Source organism: Pistacia vera, unplaced genomic scaffold (genome assembly GCF_008641045.1).
Source record: "Pistacia vera cultivar Batoury unplaced genomic scaffold, PisVer_v2 Contig398, whole genome shotgun sequence".
In the NCBI taxonomy this organism is placed as follows: domain Eukaryota; kingdom Viridiplantae; phylum Streptophyta; class Magnoliopsida; order Sapindales; family Anacardiaceae; genus Pistacia; species Pistacia vera.
The window spans coordinates 695165-722035 of record NW_022196221.1 but is presented as its reverse complement, the minus strand read 5'-3'; the positions used below and the strand labels follow the sequence as shown (position 1 = coordinate 722035).

General features: G+C 35.3%; 3 protein-coding genes across 3 annotated transcripts; 2 read left to right on the top strand and 1 right to left on the bottom strand.

Annotated features, from left to right (window-relative positions):
* The first annotated feature begins 2520 nt into the window (after nt 1-2520).
* LOC116141364 (nucleolar GTP-binding protein 1-like) lies at nt 2521-6255 on the top strand. The gene is made up of 3 exons (XM_031426871.1): nt 2521-2687; nt 3655-5701; nt 5933-6255. Exon 2 carries the CDS (start codon nt 3669-3671, stop codon nt 5691-5693), a length of 2025 nt encoding a protein of 674 aa, XP_031282731.1. The 5' UTR covers nt 2521-2687; nt 3655-3668; the 3' UTR covers nt 5694-5701; nt 5933-6255.
* A 234-nt stretch (nt 6256-6489) lies between these two features.
* On the bottom strand, nt 6490-8373 carry LOC116141395 (uncharacterized protein At2g27730, mitochondrial-like). The gene is made up of 2 exons (XM_031426906.1): nt 8154-8373; nt 6490-6625 (listed from the first exon to the last, which is right to left on the bottom strand). The coding sequence occupies exons 1-2, from the start codon at nt 8292-8294 to the stop codon at nt 6491-6493; spliced, it is 276 nt and encodes a 91-aa protein (XP_031282766.1). The 5' UTR covers nt 8295-8373; the 3' UTR covers nt 6490.
* A 10390-nt stretch (nt 8374-18763) lies between these two features.
* LOC116141322 (multiple myeloma tumor-associated protein 2 homolog) lies at nt 18764-22962 on the top strand. Its single transcript, XM_031426841.1, has 4 exons — nt 18764-18897; nt 19908-19997; nt 22106-22370; nt 22502-22962. Exons 1-4 carry the CDS (start codon nt 18855-18857, stop codon nt 22782-22784), a joined length of 681 nt encoding a protein of 226 aa, XP_031282701.1. The 5' UTR covers nt 18764-18854; the 3' UTR covers nt 22785-22962.
* Nucleotides 22963-26871: the final 3909 nt, after the last annotated feature.

Sequence of the window (26871 nt, the reverse complement as noted above, 5' to 3'; positions counted from 1 at the left end):
TAAGGAAGTGGAGTGTTAGAAGTTGAATTTGTCCCACATCGAAGTTGAATTTGTCCCACATCGCCCTAATAGTGGTTGTTATGATGCATATAAGTGGTTGGATGCCCCCCCCCCCCCCCCTCTCTTGAGTTAGCTTTTGGGAGTAAGTTCTGCCTAAGTTCACTTTATCATAGTATCAAAATCATGTTTGTTTCTCTCCCCTTTTCATTGAGGTATAAGAATGGATTGTTATGATATTTATAAGTGGTTGGGCTCTTTCCTCTCTTGAGCTTTTTTAAAGGACAAAATGTGTCATATACTCCATAGCTAATATTTTTGTACACCTTGATGTTAACTAATATATTTGTACATGCAAAAAAGAGTTTTGTTTTAAAGGGCAAAAATATGTCATGCTATGACACCTTGATGCTAATACATTCGTACATATATTTGTACATGTATTAATTAACGTAAACCTGCATAGAACTCTTTTCGAAAAGTTAGTCCAAAGAAGGAGGGTGTCAATCTACGTGTAAACATAATAGCACTCCGCCAACCCAATGATATGGGACAAATGCAAATTCTAATAACTGCGTACCCCCCAGGTTAGAATTTTTTTTCCTTTCCGGGAGGAGGGTTGCATTCCAAAAACCTGACGGAGATATGCATAATTGGGTATGAGAAACTGGAGGCCCTGCCCAATTTCATCCACAATCTGACCTCCCTTCAACTTTTGAAGATGAAAGATATCCAGGCATTGAATCCTTCCCTAAAAATGGCTTTCCCACCAACCTTACATTTCTTGAAATTGAAGATCTCAGGATCCTGAAGCCAATGTTCGCGTGGGGATTTGCACAGACTCGCCTCTCTTACACGAGTCTTCGTCAACGGAGGATGCTCCAACTCGGTGTCCTTTGCCACAGGTTCCGACCTCTCAAACCGCCTTGTACATCGGGAACTTTCCGAATCTGGAATGCCTTTCCTTTTCTGATCAAACTTTCTCTTCCTTGGAAGAACTATATCTTGTCGATTGCCCGAAGCTCAAATTGTTTCCAGAAAAGGCCGTCTAGCTCACTTTTGCAGCTATACATCTTCCATTGTCATCTGCTAGAACAGAAGTACAAAAAGTATAACCGCTTGATTGCTCACATTCATTGCTTTCGTATAAATAACAGATTGCTCTTTTTAACAATAACATCAAGAAGAATGCAACCACAACTTTACTGTTATTGATTTTAAAGTTTCAGGTGTCAAAGTTGCTCTGTCGGTTTTAAAGTCTGGATCAGGAACAGGAACCCTTTCTTTGTCGATGCTGGAAATGGAGAGTGAGCTTCAGGAAATAGAGTCATACTACGAGAAAGGCCAGCCATCCGGGATTGAAAAAGATTATTGAATGCAGAGTAAGAAGCTTAACAAAATACCAAAACACAGAAGCACACTTCAGAGGACACTAGACATGAAAGAATGCAACTTCTTGAATCCAAAATTGCATCAGTTTCAGTAGATTTCAGCCATTTTCAAGATTTCTCATAAACTTGTAAAATTAAAAAGGTTAATTCTGACTTTTTTTTTTTTATTTTAACCAAGGTGTTCAAGTTAGTTTACCTGTATTTTGACTAATTCGTAGAAGATGATTCACTCGGCAACTCATTGTTACGGCCCCACATTTAAATCACAGATGCTCATATTATGAATCGAACATGCATCTATCGACATTATTTCCAATTCACCTTAACCATAATACTTAGGTCTAAAATTCCTGATTATTCAAAATTATTAAAGACTCCTGATATTTATATTTAAAAAAAAAAAAAAAAAAATCTTGCATAGGAAGGTATCTCACAATTTCTAATATTACTTGGTGGGCAAATTAAGTACACCCAAAATTTGAATCTATTATAAAAATAAATGTTATTTTGAAGGAAAAACATTCCATCGCCATTGAGGCTAGGTAAATTTAATGTAAACCCAGATATTTAGAAAATATTGTATGCTTCCCCTTTGACCAACAGTCAATCCCCAGTTATGGCCGCCTCCTGTAATTGAATCACAGGGATTAACTTATAGTAAATTGAGTTAACTATAGTTGTATCAATGTTTATAATATTGATTTTTTTTTTTAAATATTATCACTAATTAGGGTTAGTTTAGTTTATGATCCGAAAATAATTTAAAAAAATTATAAATACATTAAAATTTTTAATTACATTTAAAATATTTGAAAATGTGTTTAACTTTAACATATTATTCAAAAGTTATTTTGAGAAAAAACTATAAAAAGAAAAAGTTATTAAATTTATTTTCTGATTTTATTCTAACTTTATGTTTATATTTAAAAACTATTTTCATTTCTACTAAAATTATTTTTACGAGATTTTTGGTATTTTTTATTTTCGAAAACCAAAACTCTATTAAACTTTTATATCAAACAAGTCCTTAGAGGCAGTCATCAAACCTTGGGGGATGAGGATGATATTTACCTTTCACTAAATAAAATATTATAAAATCAGATAAAAGCAACCCTAGGGTACAAGCCGCCACACTTCATTTTGTTCTGCTTCGCTTACAATTTTACACTGAGGCGGTACCTCTACTCTCCACAGCCACCGTCACAGGCGGCACCGTTACTTTTATCCGAAGCCGTTACTAGCGGCAGAGCCACCAGCACCGGCGGCACTGATACTAGCACACACCGTCAGAAGCAGCTGGTAAGCAAACCTATTTGTCTCGACTTTTTCAACTATATTTTGAGAGTGATTTTGTGTGTTACTCGTTTTTGTTCCTAACATATACGGGAAAATACTTCGCTTTTTTTTTTTTTTTTTTTTTTTTTAGTTTTGATCTAATGATTAGAATACATTCAAAGCGTTATTTTAAAGAAGAAATTTATTGATTTTTTTCTTCTAATTTTCTGTGATTTTTGAAACTTTTAATGAAATTTATTTTAGCGTCTTTGATTGTTGTTGAGAAATATATGGCAAAAGTAAATTTCAAGTTCATGATAGGGTGTTAATCGATTTTTTTATTTTAACTTTTAATTTCCTTAAAAATAATTTTTATTGGTGTTGTTTCTTGTTCATTAGCTTGTGTTGCTGTTTGGCAGCACCAAGTTATGATCTTTCCTTTATTTTTAGCTAAAAGTGGTGTTTTGATTGTCTGGTTAAATTTAGAATGTAGAGGTCGTGTGTATCATAGTTTGCGAATACTTGCGTACTTGGTGTTACTTGGAGTTTCTCGATGTTATGGTGCATTTTAGGTTGAGTCTTTATTAATTTTGGGTCTTGGTTCGGTAGAGGGATGATCAATCAGGACAGTGTTTATAGATTGTTTCCCCTTTGTTTCTCAGTCTTTGTGCACGCCTCGTTGACAATTTTATTTTCTCATCATCTTGCTTGCAAAGTTTATACTTATCAAAAAAATTATAATACATTTTGGGGAGTGCATCGATATTGACATCATGACTTTGATCGGCCGGCAAATCCATCGGCTAAGGGAGCCAGTGTTTTAGTGTTTCCCTTATGCTTCAAGTAGGGAATAGTTTTGAGTGCTCTTGTCGTGAATACGTTTTTATTTTTAATACCATGGTGGATTGCAAACTGTGAATGTCTAGAATGTATATTTCTCTGCTGTTTCTAGATAGTTAATTCTTACTTTTGCCTTTTAAATTCTTCACAGGCAAGTGCTTAAAGATGGTGCAATATAATTTCAAGAAGATTACTGTAGTACCTAATGGAAAGGATTTCATCGACATCATATTATCCCGTACCCAGCGGCAGACACCGACTGTTGTTCATAAGGGATATGCCATTACTCGTCTCCGTCAGTTTTACATGCGTAAGGTAAAATATACGCAACAAAATTTTCATGAGAAGCTGTCTACAATTATTGAAGAGTTTCCCCGTCTAGATGATATCCACCCTTTTTATGGAGACCTTCTGCATGTACTGTATAATAAAGATCACTACAAGCTTGCTCTTGGCCAAATAAATACTGCTAGGAACCTTATCAGCAAGATTTCTAAAGATTATGTGAAGTTGTTGAAGTATGGTGACTCGCTTTATCGTTGTAAGTCTCTAAAGGTCGCTGCTCTTGGCCGAATGTGTACTGTGATAAAGAGAATTAGTCCTAGTTTGGCATATTTAGAACAGATCAGACAACACATGGCAAGGCTTCCATCAATTGATCCAAATACAAGGACAGTTTTGATTTGTGGGTACCCTAATGTTGGAAAGAGCTCATTTATGAACAAGATCACCAGGGCTGATGTGGATGTCCAGCCTTATGCTTTTACCACAAAGTCACTCTTTGTAGGTCATACTGATTATAAATATCTGAGGTATCAAGTGATTGATACCCCGGGGATTTTGGACCGGCCATTTGAAGATCGTAACATTATTGAGATGTGCAGTATAACAGCTCTGGCACATCTGCGAGCTGCTGTGCTGTTCTTCTTGGACATCTCGGGATCATGTGGATACAGCATTGCTCAGCAGGCAGCTCTTTTTCACAGCATTAAGTCTCTGTTTATGAACAAACCCTTGATCATTGTCTGCAACAAGACTGATTTGCAGCCACTGGAAAGTATATCTGAGGAAGACATGAAATTGGTCATGGAGATGAAAGCTGAAGCATTGAAAGCTGTGATGGCTCCAGGAGGAGAGCCTGAAACTGATGAAGGGGTGCTATTGACTATGAGCACTTTGACTGAGGATGGGATAAGTGCTGTTAAGAATGCAGCTTGTGAGAGGTTATTGAATCAAAGGGTGGAATTGAAGATGAAAACCAAAAAGATAAATGACTGCATGAATCGATTTCATGTTGCAATGCCAAAGCCACGTGACCAGAAGGAAAGGCCACCATGTATACCTCAGGCGGTTTTGGAAGCTAAAGCCAAGCAAGCAGCTGAACAAGAAAAGAGGAAGACTGAGAAGGATTTGGAGAATGAGAATGGTGGTGCTGGTGTATATTCTGCTAGTCTGAGAAAGAATTATATCCTATCCAATGAGGAATGGAAAGCAGATATTATGCCTGAAATTCTTGATGGCCACAATGTTTATGACTTTGTTGACCCTGATATCTTATTAAGGCTTGAAGAGTTGGAACGGGAAGAAGGTATTAAGGAGGCAGAGGAGGAAGATGATGACTTTGAAATGGATGGTAAGGAACTGACCCCAGAAGAGCAAGAAGCATTGGCTGAGATCAGGAAAAAGAAAAGCTTGCTTATTCAACAACATAGGATCAAGAAAAGCACTGCTGAGAGTAGGCCCACTGTACCTAGAAAGTTTGACAAGGAAAGGAGGTTCACATCACAGAGAATGGGAAGGCAGCTATCGTCTTTGGGACTGGATCCTTCTTTGGCAATGAATCGCGCTCGCAGCAAGTCTAGAGGCCGTAAGAGAGAGAGGTCACCTGACAGGGGAGAATATGATAATGGTGATGCTATGGATATGGATGTGGACCAACCAAACAAGAAGCTGCGTTTGAGGTCCACATCCCGGTCAAGGTCGAAGTCACGACCTCCTGGTGAAGTTGTTCCAGGAGAGGGCTTCAAGGACTCTGCTCAAAAGGTCAAGGCAATTAAACTTGGCAAGAAATCTGTTAAGAAGAGGAACAAGGATGCTCGTCGTGGAGAGGCTGATAGAGTTATTCCTACATTGAAACCAAAGCATTTGTTCTCTGGCAAACGCTCCATTGGAAAAACTCAAAGACGCTAAATTTTAAGGTATATAACACATGCACTGTTCTTAGTTAATTTTTTTCGGCATGTACCATCTTAATGTTCTTCAATGTCTCTATGCTTAGCTGTTTATCATATTATATTATATTGATCAATGGACTCTCCTTCGCTAGTTGTTTAATTTCTTCATACTCAGGTATTAGTTTAAGGCTCAATCAGTTCATATCAAGACCTGTCGGAATAATCTTTCTAATTAATTGTTTGTCTTACCTTTAGGAGGACTACATCTTGCAACCTGTTCAGCCTGTCCGCAATGGTATGGATATGGCTTTTGTTCTTGCAGGCGATAATGGTGTATGTCCAGCAGAGGTGCTCGGAACATGGAATTGTACTCGCTGTTCGCAGTTTTGGCTTGAGATTTTGACCTTGGAAAAGTTTTATTTTCTCCTTTTTCTCCTAAAAATGTTTTTTGTTATAGAAATTTTGAATCCGGATATTCTCCAAGTTATGATGTTGCCTTTGAGTTTATACCTCACTGTTTAAATGTAATTTGGTGGGGATTTGCTTAATATTTCATTTGAGATAAAAGTTTTGTCAGATTATTGTTCTCCCGTAATTGCATTGTGATTATGTTCTGCATATATTGCTCTGGTTTATTTTTAATCTATACACCTCAACTTGAGAGAATTAGGTGGGGTAGATAAATAATAAAAAATAAATGCTTAAGAGTCTTTATATAAGAACTCTGTTTGAAATTTCATTTTATGAATTTTGAGCTATAACGGCCTTTTTAGAATTTGGTTTTGGTTTTGGTTGTNGAGCATAAGCTTTAATCTAAAATAACTCAATGCACATCATTGAAATAGAAATCATTAGTATATGTACCTTATCAGAACCCTGTTTATCTTTCTCCAACTTCTCTTTCGCTGCCTTCTGCTTCAGCTTCTCCAGCCTCTCCCTCTCCATTTTCTTCACACAAAGAAATCAAAACCTTAAACTGAGCTCAAAAGAGATAACCAAAACTCCTGCAGAAGCACCTGAACTCAGAGTAAACTGGTTTCACAAGACCACTTAACGAATCCGATAGCCTCCATAAACCTAGTCTTAAAATTTAAGTCTTATGTCTGACATATAAGGATGTCCTAGATGTCTTAAAAGGATCATGTGGCTCCTAACGTATTCTGATCATTAAGTTTCACTAGCTTATGTGTGATGAAGGGCTAAGAATCTAAGGTTATTTTTAATAGCCTGTTATAAATCCTTATAGCTTTTTGTTTCTTGCTAGTGTAATTCAAAGCCCATATTATGAACTTCTTACAGCTAATTGAACCCAAATAGACACTTTCTATGTTCGAACTTCAATCTTTCTTATTTTTCACCTTTTGCTGTAGTCTTTTGTTTAATTGCTGGAAATTCCTCTTCAAACTTCTGTACATGTCAATTAGCTTGAAAAGATGATATCTTTTTGCCATATTTAAATTTTCTATGTTAGACTCTAATCATAAATGCCGCAATAAAGTCACTCAACAAATACATAAAAAGCAATTTAAGAAACAGGGTTATAAAAAAGGGCAGTCATAATTAATCATCAAACATATTGCTTTGACATGAAAATAGACGGAGGACAAGAAAGCAACGACTCAAAGGATACTGTCCTATTTCCAAAGAAAAAGAAGGAAAGTATATCGAATACAATTTTTCAGGACCCAACAAAATGTTAAATAATAAAAATTAAAAGAAAGTTAAAGAAAATCTATTCAGTAAGATATCAACACACGGAATGAAGAAGAGATAATACTAGCCTCACTTCGGCTGCTTATAACCCTCAGTATACAAGTAATATAAAAGAAAAATCACATATCAGACTGCTATCAGCAACAGAAATCTGATATCTCACCTCAAATAAGCACAAACACTCCTTTACATTGCATATTTTACAGAATAATCCCACCAAACAGCTAGCTAAACCCCCAAAAAAGGCCACAGCACAAATAATCTATGAAGCGTTTATTTCACTACACTGCTGTGTCTTATGCTTAATCACAGGTGGATCCTCTTGATTTAAAATATAGTAGAACCTCCTAAATCAACCAATATAAAGAAGTTATACCAATTTGAAAAATTAAAAGAAAAAAAATTAATATTTTTTAAGATTCTAGCAAATAGCTTGATATCTAATACCCAAGAATCCCCTTCTTCGTCCTCAACAGTTTCTCATCAACCAAACAGAAAGTCAACAACAACAAAAAATTAACAAATTAAATTTTTTAAGAACATATGAAATATATAACAACAAAAATGGAACATATCACAGCCAAAAAGCTCACAACCTAACTTCAACGAAGCAAGAAAACTCAAGCGTAAATTTATTGCAAAATTATTAAATAGATAATGACATAAATAAATAAAAACAGTGGTTTTCTCTTCTTATGTTCTTCATATTTCTACAAGTTTTCTCGAGAACCAAACAGAAAAAAGAGGAATTGATTAAAGAAACCTGAATGTAAACGTTCTCAGCAGCGCGTTCCTCCTCGCTCAAGACACGACCTTTGTCGTCGCTGAAGTAGCGAGTTACTCCCCTAGTTGAATCCATCGAGCGCGTCAGGCTGAGTCGGCTTACTACAGCTCTCATCGCCATTTGATTGATTTTGACTGTTGTTTTCTTTGCTTGTGTGTCAAACTCGCAAGACTGCTACTGTCTCTCTCCCTTGATGGTTACTAAATATAAACCTACGAGATTCTTCTGGATGAAACTGTTAACGCGTCGGGTCGGGTCGGGTCGGATAAAAAGTTGAACATATTCTAATTAGTTGATTCTTCTTTCGAGATTTTTCTAATATAGAATAAGTGCTCGTAAACAGTTCATAGATTTGATTTGTTTGTATTTAGTAGAGGAGTCGTGTGTTTAAAAAAAAAAAAATTAGAATATTTCATCCTGAAAATTTTTATTTATTTTAGTATTATAATATTATTAAATTAATATAAATTAGATATATATTGACACACGACTGATCAGATCCAATCGGTTGTACGCCGTTCCAACCATGTTGGCTGACTGTGGTCGTCGGTGGCACTGGCAATGATTGTTGGTAGACGGTGGTAGTCTTGGGTAGATTAATTTTTAAATTAGAATGAGAAAAAGAAAAAAAAAAATGTTTTAAGTTGAATAGAGTTAGATAGAAAAATGTTTTGAGTTGAGTAATATAAAAAAAAGTCCCCCCTCTTTTAATTTTTAGACAAAAAATGTTATTTGATTTAAATTAATTTTCAGAATAATGTTCCCAATAGGTAAACAGACACATCATATTTTTTAATCTAAATAGGATAACAAAATAATAATCTGGAATAGTGTAACAAACATGAGCGAAATTAATTCGATCTACTAGAGGTGGGGCTGGGCCCTCAAAGATTGGTCCCAATTTGGGTTTGGGCCTTGAGGGACCGATTCTGGGCCCATCATTTTTGTGAGGGCCCGGACTGGTCCCAGGCCCAGGCCTCGCCTATATAGGACCGGCCTTGGGACTAGTCTTATGCAAGCTTGATAACATCCATTTAGCCCCTTAATTTTTTATACATTTAATATATAATTATGTAAGGGGGATTTTGTAATTTATCAGGGGTGATTTGTAAATTTTTAATTAATTAGTAAATTTTTAATTAATTAGTAAATAAAAAAATGAATGATTATAATTTTATAATGATTTTAATTTAAAGACATAATTTAATTTTAGATTTGCAATGTGAAAATTTAATTTAAACTTAAACAATTAAATAAAATTATTTTTATTTAATTATTTGGAATTGTTGCGTCAAGAAATGATGAAAATAGATTGAACCCTTCTATTTATTGTGTGGATGGAGGAATTTGAATATAATATTTTTAGAATCGTATGGTGATGATGATCTTCGGAATCCATAACTTAAGGAATTCATTATGATCAAATAATAAATAGCTAAAAGGGATGAAATTGAATAATGAATGAATATAAATTGTAAATTGAATAATAGATGAAATTGAATCATAAATAAATATAAATATTAAATTGAATAATATATGAAATTAAAGAGGGTTTGAGAATTGGAGTTGAGGGTTGTGAGGAAAATTGGTGGAAATTGGGCATTTTTATAGGCAACAAAACTACGAACACTGAAAAAGTTGCACCGAAATTGTGTACCGGCCTACGTGTAACATGCCTCTGATTTTTTTACAATTTTTTTCTAGTGAACGGCCGTCCATCAAATTTGGACGGCCGTTCACTTACATGGACTCCCGTGCCTGTCCATATACAAGGGACGGGTGTCCCCGTTTAAAGGACGCTCGTCCCTGATTAAAATACAATTAAAAAATTTGTTAAACATTAGGGACGGCCGTCCATCCATTATAGGCGGCCGTCCATTAATTTTGGACGGGCGCCCACAAATAATGGATGACGGTCCTTCACCCAAATATGAAAAAAAAAAAAAATCTTGGGGGACGCCCGTCCACCAATTGTGGACGGTCGTCCCTTACTTTTGGACAGGCGTCCGTAAGAAATGGACGCCCGTCCACTATTTTGCTTTTACAAATAAAAAAAAACTCTTTGGACGGTCGTCCCAAAATTATGAACGGGCGTTCATAAGTAATGGACGCCCGTCCATTATTTGGCTTTTACAAATCTAAATAAAAACGATGGACGACGCCCACAAATTGTGGACGGTAGTCCTTTTATTGTGGACGGGTGTCCGTAAGTAATGGACGCATGTCCAAAAGTAATTCCTAAAAAAAAAAAAATAAATAAACTCTGGACGGCCGTCCCTAAATGGTGGACGGCCATCCCTTCATTGTGGAAGGGCGTCCATACTTAATGGACCGTCCATATTGGACGATTGTTTCTTATGTAAAGGACGGCCGTCCAACCCTTATGGACGCCCGTCCACAATGTAATTAAAGTTTAAAAAAAAAAATTAAATGTTTTTTTAATAAAATTTTTTTGTTTACATTAGCTTCTCCAATACGCTTCTCCAACAACAAGCGCTAAAATTCTTCGAGTGAAAGAAAACCAGCGCCAAAATTCATCGTCCCCTTCTGCTTCATCGTTGCCATTTGTTCTTCGCCTCAGTGTTGCGTCTGCATTCCTCAGCCATTTCTTCCTACAACAAACGTTTTTTCCTCATTTTCCAGCTACCGTGTGAAGAACGAAAGCTATAAACTTTTCATCAAACCATAGCCATTTTTTACAGTGGAAAGGGAGATTAGAAAGATTTGTCCAAGTTAATAACCGATTTTTATATAATTTATGCATTTATTTAGTTTTTTACAGTGGAAATTTTTATATAACTTATGCATTTATTTAGTTTTGTATTATATTTTGGATTGAATATATGTTACAATAGAAAAAAACTGATAGAGAAAATTTGTTGGTGATTGTTATGAATCAGATTTCGTGAACGTGAACACTAATATTGGATTTGCATTAAATTACAGAATATGGAAGAGTCCATTTTGGCTCAGAATATGGAAGAGTCCAGTTTGCCTCAGAATATGGAAGAGTCCAGTTTGCCTCAGAATATGGAAGAGTCCAGTTTGCCTCATTTCAATGATGTTGAGATAAATTGTGCTCGAAACGTACTTTTTCGTTAACATGATTTTAAATTTATTGTATCGTATTGTTTATTTTGATGTGTTGTATTAGTACATTCTAATTTTATGTATTATAAAACTATTAAATCAGGAAAATGAACGTGATGAATTAGAAGATATGGGATGTGCAGAGGAAGAAGTAGAGCCTCATATTGGAATGGTGTTTGATTCAGTTGATTGTCTGGTCAAGTATTACAAACGGTATGGTAACAAAATAGGATTTGAAGCAATGATACGTACATCAAAGAAAGGCGAAGATGGAGAGATGAGATATGTGACAGTGGCATGTTCTTGTTCTGGAAAGGAGAGATGTAAGTCCAGAAATACCTTGAAAAAACAACATATTGCCAAAACAGATTGTAAGAGTCGGATTAGTGCAGCTTTGAATGGTGAATGCAAATGGGAAATTAAATCAGTTGTACTTGAACATAACCATGATCTTACAAGTCCAACAAAAAGAAGATATTTCAAGGTTAACCGAACGATACAAGCTTATGTGAAAAGACAACTTGAAGTTAATGATGTGGCTGGGATTAGACCGTGTAAAAATTTTCAGTCATGTTCAGTTGAGGCAGGAGGTGTAGAGAATTTGACGTTTCTAGAAAAAGATTGTAGGAACTACATTGAAAAAGTGAGAAAGTTACGACTTGGAGTTGGAGATGCTTCCGCAGTACTTGAGTATTTTAGGAAAATGCAAAAGGAGAATTCAAATTTCTAGTACATGATTGATGTAGATAAAGAGAGTAGATTACAGAATGTGCTATGGGTTGATGCTAGATGTAGGGCTGTATATCAAGAATTCGATGATGTTATCACCTTCGACACAACGTATCTGACGAACAAGTATAACATGCCATTTGTTGCTTTTGTGGGGGTTGATTATCATGGACATTCGACGTTGTTAGGTTGTGGGTTAATTTCTCATGAGGACACTGAGACATTTGTATGGCTATTTCGTTTTTGGCTTGAATGCATGGATGTCGCTCCTAATGGAATAATCACCGATCAAGATAAGGCCATGCAAAATGCAATTGAGATTGTTTTCCCTGGTACAAGACATAGGTGGTGTTTGTGGCATATAATGAAGAAACTGCCTGAAAAGTCTAAGGGGGTATAAGGAATATGAAACTATCAAGTTTAAGTTGCAAAATGTTGTGTATGATTTCTTTATGCGTGAAGAGTTCGAAGAGCGGTGGAACCAATTTGTTGATGTGCACAACCTTCACGAGAATGCATGGTTATGTGGATTGTACAAAGAAAGAGTATGATAGGTGCCTGCATTTCTTAAAGATACTTTCTGGGCAGATATGTCTACTACCCAACGTAGTGAAAGTATGCATGCATTTTTTTATGGGTATGTCAATTCCAAAACCACTTTGAAACAATTTGTGGAACAATATGATAATGCATTGCGAGCTAAAGTGGAAAAAGAAAGAGATGCTGATTTTAGATCTTTCAAATCTTGAATACCATGCATAACTAATTACCCCATTGAGAAACAATTTCAAAGTGCATACACAACTGCAAAGTTTAAAGAGCTTCAAAATGAGATTGCGGGGAACATTTATTGTGAGTTATCTTTTCTGAAAAAATGTGATTCATGCGAGGAGTTTCAAGTTTGGGAAGATGTTTGGTTTGGAGATAATAGTCGCCGTGTTCCTCATGCAGTATACTTTGAAGAAAGTTCGTGTGATATTCGTTGTACTTGTCATTTGTTTGAGTTCAGGGAGATTTCATGCAGATATGCCATTATGGTGTTGATTCATAAAAGGGTTTCACACGTTCCGAAAAAGTACATTTTACGGCGTTTGAGGAAAATGTGAACAGATGTCATACGAAAATTAAGGTCAGTTATAATAGGTGGAGTACCAACATTGAAGGACAACGTTTTGATAAGTTGTCTAATTTAATGCTGACAGTAGCGGATCTGGCATCAAACAATGAGGAAGATTATAATATGATGACGGAGTTTATGATTGACATGAGGAAACAGTTGGAGCAAAAGGAAAGTGAGGAAAAAATTGGTACAACAATGAACATCTCTTCTAGAACCGGTTTGACTAGTCAAGATGGGGACAGTCCTCCTAAAGAGGGGAATACCCTAATCACTAGTCCACAGGCAGCTCGTAGCAAAGGTCGTCCTCTATGTAGAAGAAAGCAGTCGAAGATTGAAGAAATTGTATGTAGGGTTAAAATGAAAAAATTACAAAAACAAAGAATTAGTATGACTTATACATTATTTCAGTATTTTTTTGAAATATTATTTACTTATTTGAAGTTTAGAATAATATCGACTTGATTATTAATGTGTTATGATACTTTTTAGGAAAATGATCATCGGTACAGCCACAAAAGGAACAGTTTCTTTCATGTACTTTCGTGGCTGATGCGGAAACTCAAGTGTTGTCGAACGATGTTGTTACTGCACAAGTATGTGTTATGCTTGTATAATTGTAATTGCCTTAAGTTTTCTATAACATGTGTTAAATTGTGGTTGTTAAACAATGACAGATGTCCACTGGTCCGGTTCCAAATCTCGCAGGACAAAGTAATTTCTATACTGGACAGGAGTTTGTAAATGATGAACATGTCTCGTTGGGAGATGTTTGATATTTTTGCCAGGTTGAAGCATATAGAATTGTATTTGGTAGAAATTTTTCATGCTTTGGTTAATTTCTACCGAATGCAGTTGAGTTGTCTGCTTATACAGTTGTTTTATTTTTTGTATTTTCTTCATTGATTGTGTAGGATAGTGAATTCATGATAATGACGTTAATGTAACTTATTATGAATGTTTTCAATATATATTATCTTTACATTGCAGACTCTGGTTGTACATGGCATTTTGAATATGCGTTTCTTTTGAGATTTGAATTTTTATGTCTTTGGGTATGTCTAGTATTACATATACATATACATTGAAAATAGTTGTTGACATATGTATAAACAAAAGACAAATCTATTTATAAACAAAAGACAGATTTATTTATAAACAAACTACAGTCTTTATTAACAACATCCGCTCAAATCAATCTATTTATAAACAAAAGGGAAAAATTCTTCATCATAGTGTAGGCGGTGGAGGTTGACTGGAGGATGAGGAGGCTATTGAGAAGTTCTTCATCATGCTGAAAATCTCTGTCATGCGGTCTCCAATGATGTCAACTGTTTCTTCAATTCTTGATGCAAACGTGTTGAAATCACTTTGAATTTGATCATGTTGTTCTTGCATTTGCCTCTCAATACGTGAAAAACACTCCTCTTGAAACTTTTCCATCCGCTCAAATCTGCTTTCTATTTCCTATAAAGTATGAGAAGCCATATCTTCTACGTTCTCAAATGGTCCAAGTTCAGTACTCGTTCTTCTTCTTTTGCGCACATAGACTTGTCCTTCAGTAACCCCTTCTGGAATACTGACACCTTCCTGAACCGTTGCATCTCTCTCCATTTCTCCCTAATCAGATACCATTGTCTTGCCACATTATTTTTAATCAAACCCATTATATTCAATGTCACATCCCCCAACGCATTAGTTGTAGAAAACGTAATCTTATTTGTTGCATCATCAGGGGTGATCTCAATATTCAACTTCTCACATATTAACGTAACCAGCATCCCCTAATATATTTCTCCTTTTTCTGCGGTGATCTCTCCCAACTTCTTAATCAATAACTTCGCTGAATTAACTTGCCTCCCTGCTGCTACTGCTTCCATGAACAATAAATCCTTAACTGTCACATTTCCATTTGTCTCTTTCCTACCATTAAATGTGAAAGTCAAGTATCTGTGAAATACTCTCATAGAAGGAATCTATAACTTTGTAGATTTATACCTATGTGGATGGTAAGTCCCTATTCCGGAAACATCAATCCAAGCTTGTTTGGAATCCCAGTTTCTAGATACGTTTTCCAAACTTTCACAATCAAATCCTATCCAGGTTGTTAAATCTTGTGGTGTCACTACAAAATTCTGATTCTTTAATCTAAAGAACATTGTATACGCCTGAAACTCATCACTGTCTGTCTCTGCAACTTCCAAACTACCAAAAAACTCATATATCAAATGCCTATATCCATCATATCTCATACTAACAAAACGGTCCCATTTCAAAAGATTAATCCAACCATTGATTTCATCACCTAAACCTAAACTTGTTAGAAGTCCTAAATCCAAACTTCTTGCAAGGCAAATATCTCTTTTCGACACGTCCTCGTATTGTTTTTTATGTCGCAAGTCTCGAAATTGAATTGCAGATGAGGATGTGCCTTCCTGAGGAATGGTTGTATTTTTTGCCCTCACCATTTTCTGCTTTCTTCTAAAACTTGTATACATAAAAAAATCGTCATCATAATCTGCCAAAGACACAGACCCAATTACTCTTAACATATACACTTTGAGATAAGAACTCAACTTATACAGCATAGAAATGACATTTCCAAGAAGATTCTAAAGCATAAATGGCAAAAGGTCGAATTGTGAAAAAATGAGCAGCATAGCGGCATTATCCAGCATGTGGAGACTAGTAATAGAGCAAAGTAAATCTACACCAACTTCAAAAGACTGAATAAAATTTCTATACGAACTTGCTCATTGAAATGAAAATTCAAATTTACACACAAAAGAGGTATGCATATTCTTTAATGCAATCAAGAATTCAGTTGTATGGACATCATATTTGTAGACATTTCGACAGTTCAATTGATGAATGAATCTCAGTCCAGTTTTTATTTATTATGAAAATTGGTTTATTTCCCTCTAATTTTGTTGCCTCTTCTAACTTGGCAAATTATGGTATTTGTGGGCATATATATTCAGGATTAATATCAAGCTAGTTACCCAGAGGAGCATTTACACCTTTTACCATTTATACACCATCACTTAATAAACATAAAGAAGAATTCAGATCATCATCTAGATGATTTATAAGAAATAGTCATTAAACACAGCGAGACACAATAGTCTTTTTAAAAGGTAATAATTCACTAATAATAAGTTGCATTGAAGCTTAATATATCTTATATGAAAATCCAACAGAAAGAACTGTAAAATTTCAGAGGTTAAACAAGCTACCAATATCATAAGAAATAAGAAAAGAGGTAGTAACTGCAAAGCATCAGTGGTTGGAAAATAGATCCGTAGCTGAGAATATTTCTTAGGAACATCTCTCTCACATACCTCGGATAGCAAAAGTATGCACCTATGCTTCTGGGTTTCTCAAATAAGTAGGTGACATTAAAAGGAGGTGGTGATGATAATTAGCAACAAGTTGTCGCTTTTGAGTAAACTTGAGGCTGAGATTCAAGCCTTTCTCACGCCACATTTGAAAACAAATAAATCAATAAAAGAGCAAACAACAATCCAATAATCATCACAAGTCTCAATCATGCCCATCTATTTCTGCATCACCAAAATTTTATACCATGAGAAATTCAGAAAAGTACTATATTGAGAGGAATCATACAAGAACTCTTCATTGCCATATGCAGCAATTAAAATGGATTGAGTTTAGACATTGTTAGTAGCCATGGTCCTAGGCTAATCATCAAGTCATCACATTTGTTAGGAACCATGGTCTGGCTAATTATCATTTCAACAGAAGCTGTAACAATTTCAGTTGATGCTAAACTACTATTATGGTCAATGATAAACTAAAGCTCATCTGAATTCTTGACTGCATAAAAGAATATGCATACCTCTTTTGTGTTACGTATTGTTCACATGATTAAGAATGTTTGAATTTGACAGAAACAGTTTCAAGATTACATGCAGTGTAAATGCAAAGAATCAAATTCAGGCCTAAGACATTCATCAAAATAAACTACATTTCTCTGTATCAATGGCACAACACTTCTATTTATCAATCACACAAACCAATCCCATCAAATTGACTGGATTTCTCTTCATCAACTCAACTCCATTCAACACATTCATCAAAAAAAAAAAATTTGAAAAAAAAATTGAAAAAGAAATTGTCTAATTACCGATGGCAGATGACGAAGACGAAGAACAAGCGCAGAATTGCAAATCCAGAAGATCAACAACGTGAAGACGAAGAACACCCTATAACGCAGATGGAAGACGAAGAAGATGGTAATGGCTGTCAGTTTTAGTTTTACAAACTTCCCTAAAATGTTTTAACCTAGCGCGAGTTTTTTTTTTTTTTTTTAAATTTTAATTACTTATGGACGCCCATCCATTCTTTATGAAAGCCGTCCATAAGGGTTGGACGGCCGTCCATTACATAAGGGACGGTCGTCCAGCCCTTATGGACGGCCGTCCATAATGAATGGACAGGCGTCCATTAAGTATGGACGCCCGTCCACAATGAAGGGACGGCCGTCCACCATTTAGGGACGACCGTCTAGTGTTAAAAATTTTTTTTCTTACGAATTACTTTTGGACAAGCGTCCATTACTTACAGACGCCCGTCCACAATAAAAGGATGGCCGTCCATCGTTTTTATTTAGATTTGTAAAAGCCAAATAATGGACGGGCGTCCATTACTAACGGACGCCAGTCCACAGTGAAAGGACGGCTGTCCATAATTTTGGGACGGCCATCCAAAGAGTTTTTTTTTTTAATTTGTAAAAGCAAAATAGTGGACGAGCGTCCATTTCTTACGGACGCCCGTCCAAAAGTAAGGGACGGCCGTCCACAATTGGTGGATGGGCATCCCCAAAGATTTTTTTTTTTTCATATTTGGGTGAAGGACGGGCGTTCATTATTTGTGGGCGCCCGTCCAAAATTAATGGACGGCCGTCCATAATGGATGGACGGCCGTCCCTAATGTTTAACAAATTTTTTAATTGTATTTTAATCAGGAACGGGCATCCTTTAAATGGGGACACCCGTCCCTTGTATATGGACACTCGTCCATATAATATGGACGGACGTCCATGTGAGTGAACGGCCATCCAAATTTGATGGACGGCCGTTCACTAGAAAAAAATTGTAAAAAAAATTAGAGGCGTATTACACGTAGGCCGGTACACAATTTCGGTGCAACTTTTTCGGTGTCCGTAGCTTTGTTGTTTTTATAGGTTAGGCGTGAGGGGAAAGTGCAAAACAACAAAGTATTATTACACTTTCCCTCATAGGTCTTTTTTTCCTTTTGATTTTTTAAAAATTATTTTAAATCCTAAATTTATTATGTATTTCATATATTGTAACGGTTTTTTGTTATTTGTCATAGGGTTTTGGTTATTTGTTAGGGAGTCTTTTGAAATTAACTCAACTTCTGCTTGAGACCGGTCCCAAGCCCAAGCCCTAGAGGAGGGATTGGCCTAGGCCCGATCACCTCTCTCCAAGGCTTGAGCCGGTCTCGAGACCAGGCCCTTTGGGCTCGGGCTTTTTACCCACCTCTAGTTTTTACTAACTGGGAAAATCCCACCTGACCGTGCCCAATTTTTGGGTCGGTTCGGGATTTATCCCTAAGAGATGGGGTATTAACATAAATACATAGAAATATAGGACTATAACTGTATCAACTCGGCTAATTTTCAACAAAATAAACACGAACTCCGTCTTGCGAGAGTCCTTATCGAGCTTTGAAACCACCTTGATCGGCAGAGAGAAATTATGTATCATCCTACCAGAGGCGGTGTTCGCGGCGGCCGTGATCGTAAGCTTTCTTTTTCTTTTTTCTCTGTCATGTCTGTTTATGTATGCGTTTATCCGTTTCTAGGGTTTTGTTTTTTGAGGAGAAGTTTTATGGCAAAGTTATAGGTATATATTGCGCTATGCGATTCAATCAGTGAGTCGTTTTGATTTATGAAGTCGGACGACAGAATTTTTAGTGCATTCTAAGAAAAAAAAAATGTTTTGAGTAAACCCTAGTTTGCATCTAGTGTTAAATGAACGAAAAGTTAGATGTATAATTAGAATAAAGGGCTGTACATGTCAAATTCACGAACTGTAAATTAATTTTTGTTTTCAAGGAATTCAGTATCAATTGTTGGAATGATAGCAAGATTGAGGAACAGATATTAAAGGTTAAGATGCTAGCAGAATTGCTTATTGGGTGAACAGATGTGAAATTCTATATATGCTTATTCTGGTGTAATCTAATTAGCCTCAATGGGTTTGATTTCGTGTTGATTTAATTGGTGTAATCCAGTTAGTCATCTTTCTTGTGAGATTAAATAAAGAAAATTGCTTTGTAGCTTTACTACCATCTTAAGGTCCACCCACGCTCTTGATGCTACTCAAGTCTCTCTCAATTAATAAATGTATTTATTATAATGTAACTAAGTCATTAGTTTATATTACTTCCAAAAATATGTGGGTGATATAATTGTTATACTGCCTTTCCAACATTGTATCACACTTTTTCTAAATGCAATTTATATCACACCTACAAGAGAATTTGGAGTAATTTTGGCGGGTAATAATGTAAACTAGATAATTTGGGCTGTTGAGTTGGGATATGTTGCCTTAGGTCTTTGTTTGATAATGTATTTCATATTCATTCACTTCTGGCAAACATTTTTTTTTTCCTTTCCGCTATTTGTTTGTGAAGCTTAATATCAGTCAGAGTTGGCTAATTATCTTTAATTTTCTCTATTCCTGCATCTTTTGTTGGTTTATGGTTCCTGATCTATTCATGAAAAAGGACATATTCTTTTTGTGCAGAATTTAGTTGGGATGATGTGAAAGTTGACAAACATCGTGAGAATTATCTTGGTCATAGCATCAAGGCCCCTGTTGGAAGATGGCAGAAAGGTATGGCTTTTTGATGCTTTTATTATTTTAGCCTGAAATATTGAATTAGAATTAAGAAATAATAGCAGCAATTATTTTGTTTAAACTTATGGCATTTGATATTGAGCTTCTGCTGGTCCTTGTTCAGTGTTACAACATGGAGGTTATGACCATTTGCCCTCCATATCCCTAGTTCTTGCCAACCCTATTTAGCTGTAGTGTAAGTCCATTCATTCCAGTCATTTCTTAAACCTCTCACGTTACTGACCCTCAACTCAGGAGATTTTTTTTAGATGGTCTTGTGTTCTGATTGTCTGGCAGTGGATATGCAAAATTCTCAGCACTTCTTAAAGTAACTGTACGTTATCTTAAATTCCCTTAATACATAAATCCCAAACTATTTATTAGCGGAGTTAAACTTTTTTTTTTTCCTTGGTTATCTTTATCCAATTGATCATGCTTCTCACTCTATCCAATTTCTTAGTTCAAAGACCAAAATAATAAATAAAAACAAAATAAAAGTAGATAACCTGTTTGGTGGTTACATTTTTGGCTTTTTTTGTTTCCCCTTTTATACCGCTCATAGTTGGAGAATCTTCTTTAGCATTTCTTACGTTCAGTTAGTAGCCTCAAGAGACCTTTATGTTATGACATAACAACCTAAACCAAACAAAAACTTCTGCAGATGATGTCCAAATTATAAAAAACAAATATCTTGGGCCCCTTTGGTTCACCATTTTTACCCTATCCTATTCTACTATCCTATCCAGTCCTATCCACATACACATTTGTTTCAATATTCAAAATTCTCTTCAAAATACAATACTATTCTATTCAACTCAAAATATTTAGATTATTTTTAACCCCCTAAGTTTGTTCATTTAGCTAAACACCCCCCAACAATAAAAGTTTATAAATTAACAAAAACACCCCCTAACAATAAAAGTTTATAAATTAACAAAAACACCCCCTAACAATAAAAGTTTATAAATTAACAAAAATACCCCCATCCATCCACATTTGCTAGATTCCGACCACCATCGTCAGAAGATAGCTGGAATCTGTCGGAATGGCGCACTACCAGTTGGATATGGTCGGTAATGCGTTGATTTGGCATTTTCCGGCCAGATCCACAGTGGATCCGGCCGGAAAAGGCTAGATCTTTTGGCCGTTGACGATGGCCAAGATGGCCATATCTTGGCCGTCGTTTGGCCGACAACGACGGCCAAAAGATCTAAATATTTTTAGAAAATGCTATTAAAAAATGTACAAAAAACTTCTCAGAATATACTCACCTCAATTTTTTCCAAAAGACTATTCTGAAAATTCCCAAAATAGTGAACAAAACGGAGCCCTCATTGTTATAGTTTCGGCATAGGGGTAGTATCGCGAGTTTTAGAGTTGATGTTTTAAATGGTAAACATGAAAACTTTCAAAAAAATTCGAAGGTCAGATTCAGTTTCTCTTTTCATTTGTTGCCAAAACTCTCGAATTCTTAACTTGCTACTCTATTCCCAATTGAAATTTGTAGTACAACTAATAATTTAATTTGAAAGTCCATTATAACAAAATTAATTGATATTACTTGTAATGACACTACCTCACAGTTTTCTCTGAAAGTTGCTGATCATAAAAAACAACTGTTGATAGAATGGTTTAGGTGTTTTCTTATTCTTTTGTAACTATTCTGAGTGATACTGTCTCCACAGTGCCATCGATCAGTTTTCAGTTTGGGGAGGATGTGCTTCACAGAATGACCTTGCTGCATCCAGAATAGTACTTGGATCACTTTCTGCCTCCCCTTTGAAATATAGTTGTGACGAACTATCCATGTTGTGGGGATCATATAGATAATCCTTTGTTTTTGTTGATATGTTGTTTAGGAATTTTGCTCGCTAACTTTCATTATCTGATTATCTGGTTAGTTTATGTAATCTATTGCTTGTAGAATGGAGAAAGTTTTTTTAAAGTTTCATGAATATGAGGGCCTGAATGCTGAGGCTGAAATGATTCTGGTGGGCAGCTTATAAGCATATTCAGTCATTGCTAAATTCTGTGTTATTCTTAATTCTTTCTTTGATATACTTCATTAAGAATGTCTGAATTTTTTCTTTTATCATTTACAATAGGGAAAGATTTGCACTGGTACACCAGGGACAAAAACTCTGGTTCCGATACAGATGCTTTAAAAGAGGAGATAAAAAGAATTAAGGAAGAGGAGGAGCAGGCCATGAGAGAAGCTCTTGGCTTAGCTCCTAAGCGGTCTATTCGACCTCAAGGTAATCGACTTGATAAGCATGAATTTGAGGAACTTGTGAAACGAGGTTCGACTGCAGAGGACATGGGTGCAGGGCATTCTGACGCAGCTTGGGTTCATGGAATTGGTTTCGCAAGGTATAAAAACAATCAAGTATATATTCAAAGTCTTAACCGTCCAACACCTATGTCCCTTGTTATTTTATGTCATTCATAGAAGCAACCAACTGTTTTAACTTGCTTAAATTAACTTTTGGTGGATTTTACAGCAAGGCACCTCGCCCATGGGAAGATCCTAGTACGCTTAAATCCAGTGTGGAGCAGGCTTCACCTGAGTCAGTGAAGCCTGCTGATCCCAGTTCACCTGTTGGGGACACCGAAAAAGAAGAATCGAAGGATGAAAAGGAGGATGAACGGAGTAAGAAGAAAAGGCGGCGTGAGGATAAGAAACACGAGAAGCATGAAAGACGTGAGAAACGCCAATCTCGTGACTCAGATGACAGGAGGAAACATAGGAAAGACAAGGAGAAGAGGAGACATGATTCTGACTGATCAAGTCTCTAGAGTGATGTATGGTACTTGGTTTGTTTTAGATTTTTCTCCCTTTAAAAAAAATAAATTAATGTAAAATCATTTTATCTCCTCTTCTTCAATTGTTGTGATGACATAGAAGCACAGAGATCTCATATATCGCTGTAAAGTTAAGAAAGACTAGGGGTCAATTTGCTAAGTTTGTAGAATCACTTTTAAAAGCAATTCTGAGGTCCCTTTTGCCTTCTTAGGATGAAACTAACAATCACCCATACCTTTCTTTTCTCGCCCTTCTCTGTTTTTTTCTTTTTCAGTGAAAGTGAGAGATTTTCTTTATATTTTAACTTAAAATTACACTAGGTTTGTGATTGGCATCTAGGGAAAGAGAAAAAGAAGCAATCTTATTTAAGCGTAACAATTTCTTTTAATAATTGTTTTCACGATGGGGGTTTTTGTTTAGTTTATACGTATTTTAATTAAATTTTTGGAATCTTATAAATATTGATAGGGTGAAAGTTCTAACTATTATCTTTGTTAGTAATTGAGGGAAGAGATTCGAATTTATTAATATATTTAAAAAAATTTATCCATCCACTCAAATACCTTGAGCTAGTTATGAATTTCTTTTATCTATCTCCAAGCTAATGGGGCGCCAAATTTTGGATTAGGATGGTTTCCATTGACCTCATCATTCTCATCCAGTGACCTCAATGATTAGTTGTGACTTGTGAAAGGATTTTTTAATTTTTGTATTAAATATAGTACTCCTTATTGCGTGTGGGATTGGTCCATTACGTCGATTATATTATTTGATTGGTTCGAAGGTGAGAAGCTTGGCTATGTTTGTCTCCAAGAAATTGCTTAAATTTTTTATTTTGCTCTTAATTGTCACATCATCATATACTAATAATGTTGGTTTGACAGGTGAGTCTTAATTTATTTTAATAAAAGAAAAGAATCTCTTTAATCCTATTCCTATCCGATACTTTTGAGCAACTTATAAGTCATAATCACTCAAAACACAAGTAATCATATTATATGACTAAAGCTTTATTCGATTAGGTTGATTATCTAATGAATAAACTTTATGGGTACTAAATTTGGTTTAAGTGGCTTCCATAATTTGATAGGACGATAATGATAATGGAGTTTGGTGTCAATTTTATAAGGAATTTAAAAATTCTAATGTGAAAGCATGGGTTTGATGATTTCTACCCATTTCAATTAAAAATATCAATTATCATCAACCGTCCAATTAATTTGAAATGACATTCTGTTAAAACAAATTTCAACAGCTACTACAACCGTCAATACATTTTTCTGTAATCTTCTTGGATGGAAGACATCATAATAAATGTTAGTGGGTCTCACCTAAACCCAAAAAAGTAAATTGCTTTGCAATAACACTGACAACACTCCCTTACACATGGCATCTGACATGGCAGTGTCACCTCATCTGCCAGCGGCACAAAATGCCACGTCACTTCCTCTAAAAAATAAAAAAAAAAAAAATTTCTCTAACCCTAATTTCAAAATTTAGCATAACACCATGAATCAAATCTTAATACAAAATTCATTTTCAAAAAATTCGAAACTGTGAAGTTCAAATCTCTCTCTCTCTCTCTCTCGGCCTCTCCTGTCCACCACTTGACCCCTCTTGTCCTCTCCCCCTAACTTCATGGACTCGAGAAATGTTGTTCAGTGTCAAGAAAGATTTCAAAAAAATTCCAAATTATACCTATTGAGACCAACCCAATATATTAAGACCTATCACAAGCTTTAAAGTAACAATTCTAAAATCTAAGCTTCACGCAAATGTTCAGAAAAATACTGACAGACATACCAGCTGCAAATTTAAAGCAAAAGAAACACAATGATACATTTTTGAACCGGGATAAAGTCTCAATAACAAGTCATGCTATTAAAAACAATAACAATATATAGTTTAAAAATAAAAATTAAATGCTGCAGATTAGAGTTATATAATTTAATAAAACGCCCCCACCTTGGCTTAGTCTCTAGCTCAAATCTATCATTATCATGAACTGTGAGTTTTTAGATCACAATAATCATAATTAGTCAAGCAATTTGCTACTTCACTAATTTCTTCCATTTGTTTCCATCTCCCTAATAGATTCCAAATCAAACTCGTACTTAGTTCTAGAATCAGCTGTATTGAACATCTATTTGATACTGGTAACTAATGTTGATCACATTCTGATGCCTCTTTATTTGGCATTTTTAGTAATAAACTTCCGGCAACAAATTATAATGTCACCAACCTCACAAAACGTTTACAAAACAAGTCCATGACTAGATTCGATGATATCCAGCACCCACCAATTCTCATTTTTGATCGCTGCCATATGTTCACTCTCCAGCTAATATCTTGGATGACGCAGATATACCTTAAACACCACATACCCTGAAGTTATAAACAACTTTAGCCTGTTTTGAGTAAAACATAAACCAAAAAATTACGAATGGTGAATGAAAGTTATTGAAAACAGAAATTAGAAAATGTGCATTAAACAAATATAATGAATAGAGATTGAGGAACTAAAACCATGTCCTACTCAACAAAAAACCAATCAGCATGCGGCAAAAAACATATCTATTGACTAACATTTAGGTTAGCATAATTCAATAAAAAATCAAAAATAAATACCTGCACACCACCACCTAGACCATTTGTTTCTGTATCATCTTCTATATCAAGCTGCGATCAAGCTCAGGTTTATCATTTTTCTGATGGGTATCAGTGGCAGGTGGGTTTTCCCCATCTTCATTTATTTGCTTTTCCTGTATATATTCCTGTAAACTTCAATATCAATTAATGAAACACAAACATTTGATAAGAATATGCTTTGTAGGCCAAAACCAAGCCCCATAACAAATGCAAAATAGTTGCTTAAAAAAATAACCATACAAATGCATTATCGCATCGAATGAACAAAAATTTTGAACATTCAAAGAAAAAATCACCTTACATTGTTGCTATCTGGTTCAGTATCTGTCCCAATTACTCTACAAACAATCTCTCTCTTTTTCCAGTAAAATATACATTAAACACAATACTTCATTACTTGAGACACCAAAAAATAAATAAATTAAGAACAAAACAAACTAAAAATGTACCTTGAATGTATGAACTAAAACTTGCAAAACGACAACATTCTAGGCGAGGAACATGTAAACAAGCTAAAAATGGCTGGAAACGAATGGCAGCAAGAACTACGCTGGCAGCAAACTCAAGTTCCCGCGAAACTTGTCGTGAAATTCATGTTTGTAATCGAAAAACGAGAAGTTTTAGTTGGATTGAGCAACATTGTAAAGCTTGGAGATCTTAAGGTTTTTGGGTGTAAATTTGGAGATTTTTTTTGAAATCTTATCTTGACACTGAACACATTTCGAGGTCCATGAAGTAAGGGGGAGAGGACGAGCTGGAAGGAGAAGAGGGTCAAGTGGTGGCAGGAGAGGCCGAGAGAGAGAGAGAGAAAAGGAGATTTGAACTTTGGGTTTGCAAAATTTTTGAAATGAATTGATTCATGGGGTTGTGCTAAATTTTGAAATTTAGGGTTAGAAAACTTTTTTTTTTTTTTTTGGAATAAGTGACGTGGCATTTTAGTGAGCTGGTATATATGAGGTGGCACTATTACGTCAGATGTCATGTTGTAAAAGAATGTTATGAGTGTTGTGTGTGCAATGTTATGAAGCAAAAAGCCCCTATAAAATGGCAAGTTGAGGTTATCCTAGTACTTTGAGAAAAAACCAAGGGTAATATAGGCAATTCAACCCTCTTTTTTTTTTTTTTTTAATACACTATATGATATTATTTTATAATATGCGACTCCTACATTTCTATCACTTCACTCACTGAAGTTCAAGAAACTACTAAAAAGCGCCCTTAAAGTATGTCAATCTAGAATTATCACCTACCTACTTACCTTAACCATGAAATCAAAGTCCGAACGCCAAAGAGGAGATAGGTGATGATTTTTATACTTATAGGTTATTGTATAATTTCTTAAACCTCAGGGAGGTAAGAATAATAAGCCTTAAGCTTTTTTTATAAAATCAAATGAAATTTTCTTTTTCAATTTCGTAA

What these genes read in the sequence shown, in the direction of transcription:
- LOC116141322 (XM_031426841.1), top strand. Translation starts at nt 18,855, where the DNA reads ATGTATCATCCTACCAGAGGCGGTGTTCGCGGCGGCCGTGATC. An exon ending in TGTTGGAAGATGGCAGAAAG is followed by an intron (nt 19,998 to 22,105) that starts GTATGGCTTTTT and finishes CATTTACAATAG; the next exon opens with GGAAAGATTTGCACTGGTAC. An exon ending in CATGGAATTGGTTTCGCAAG is followed by an intron (nt 22,371 to 22,501) that starts GTATAAAAACAA and finishes TGGATTTTACAG; the next exon opens with CAAGGCACCTCGCCCATGGG.
- LOC116141364 (XM_031426871.1), top strand. Translation starts at nt 3,669, where the DNA reads ATGGTGCAATATAATTTCAAGAAGATTACTGTAGTACCTAATGGAAAG.
- LOC116141395 (XM_031426906.1), bottom strand. Translation starts at nt 8,294, where the DNA reads ATGGCGATGAGAGCTGTAGTAAGCCGACTCAGCCTGACGCGCTCGATG. An exon ending in CTGAGAACGTTTACATTCAG is followed by an intron (nt 6,626 to 8,153) that starts GTTTCTTTAATC and finishes CTTTGTGTGAAG; the next exon opens with AAAATGGAGAGGGAGAGGCT.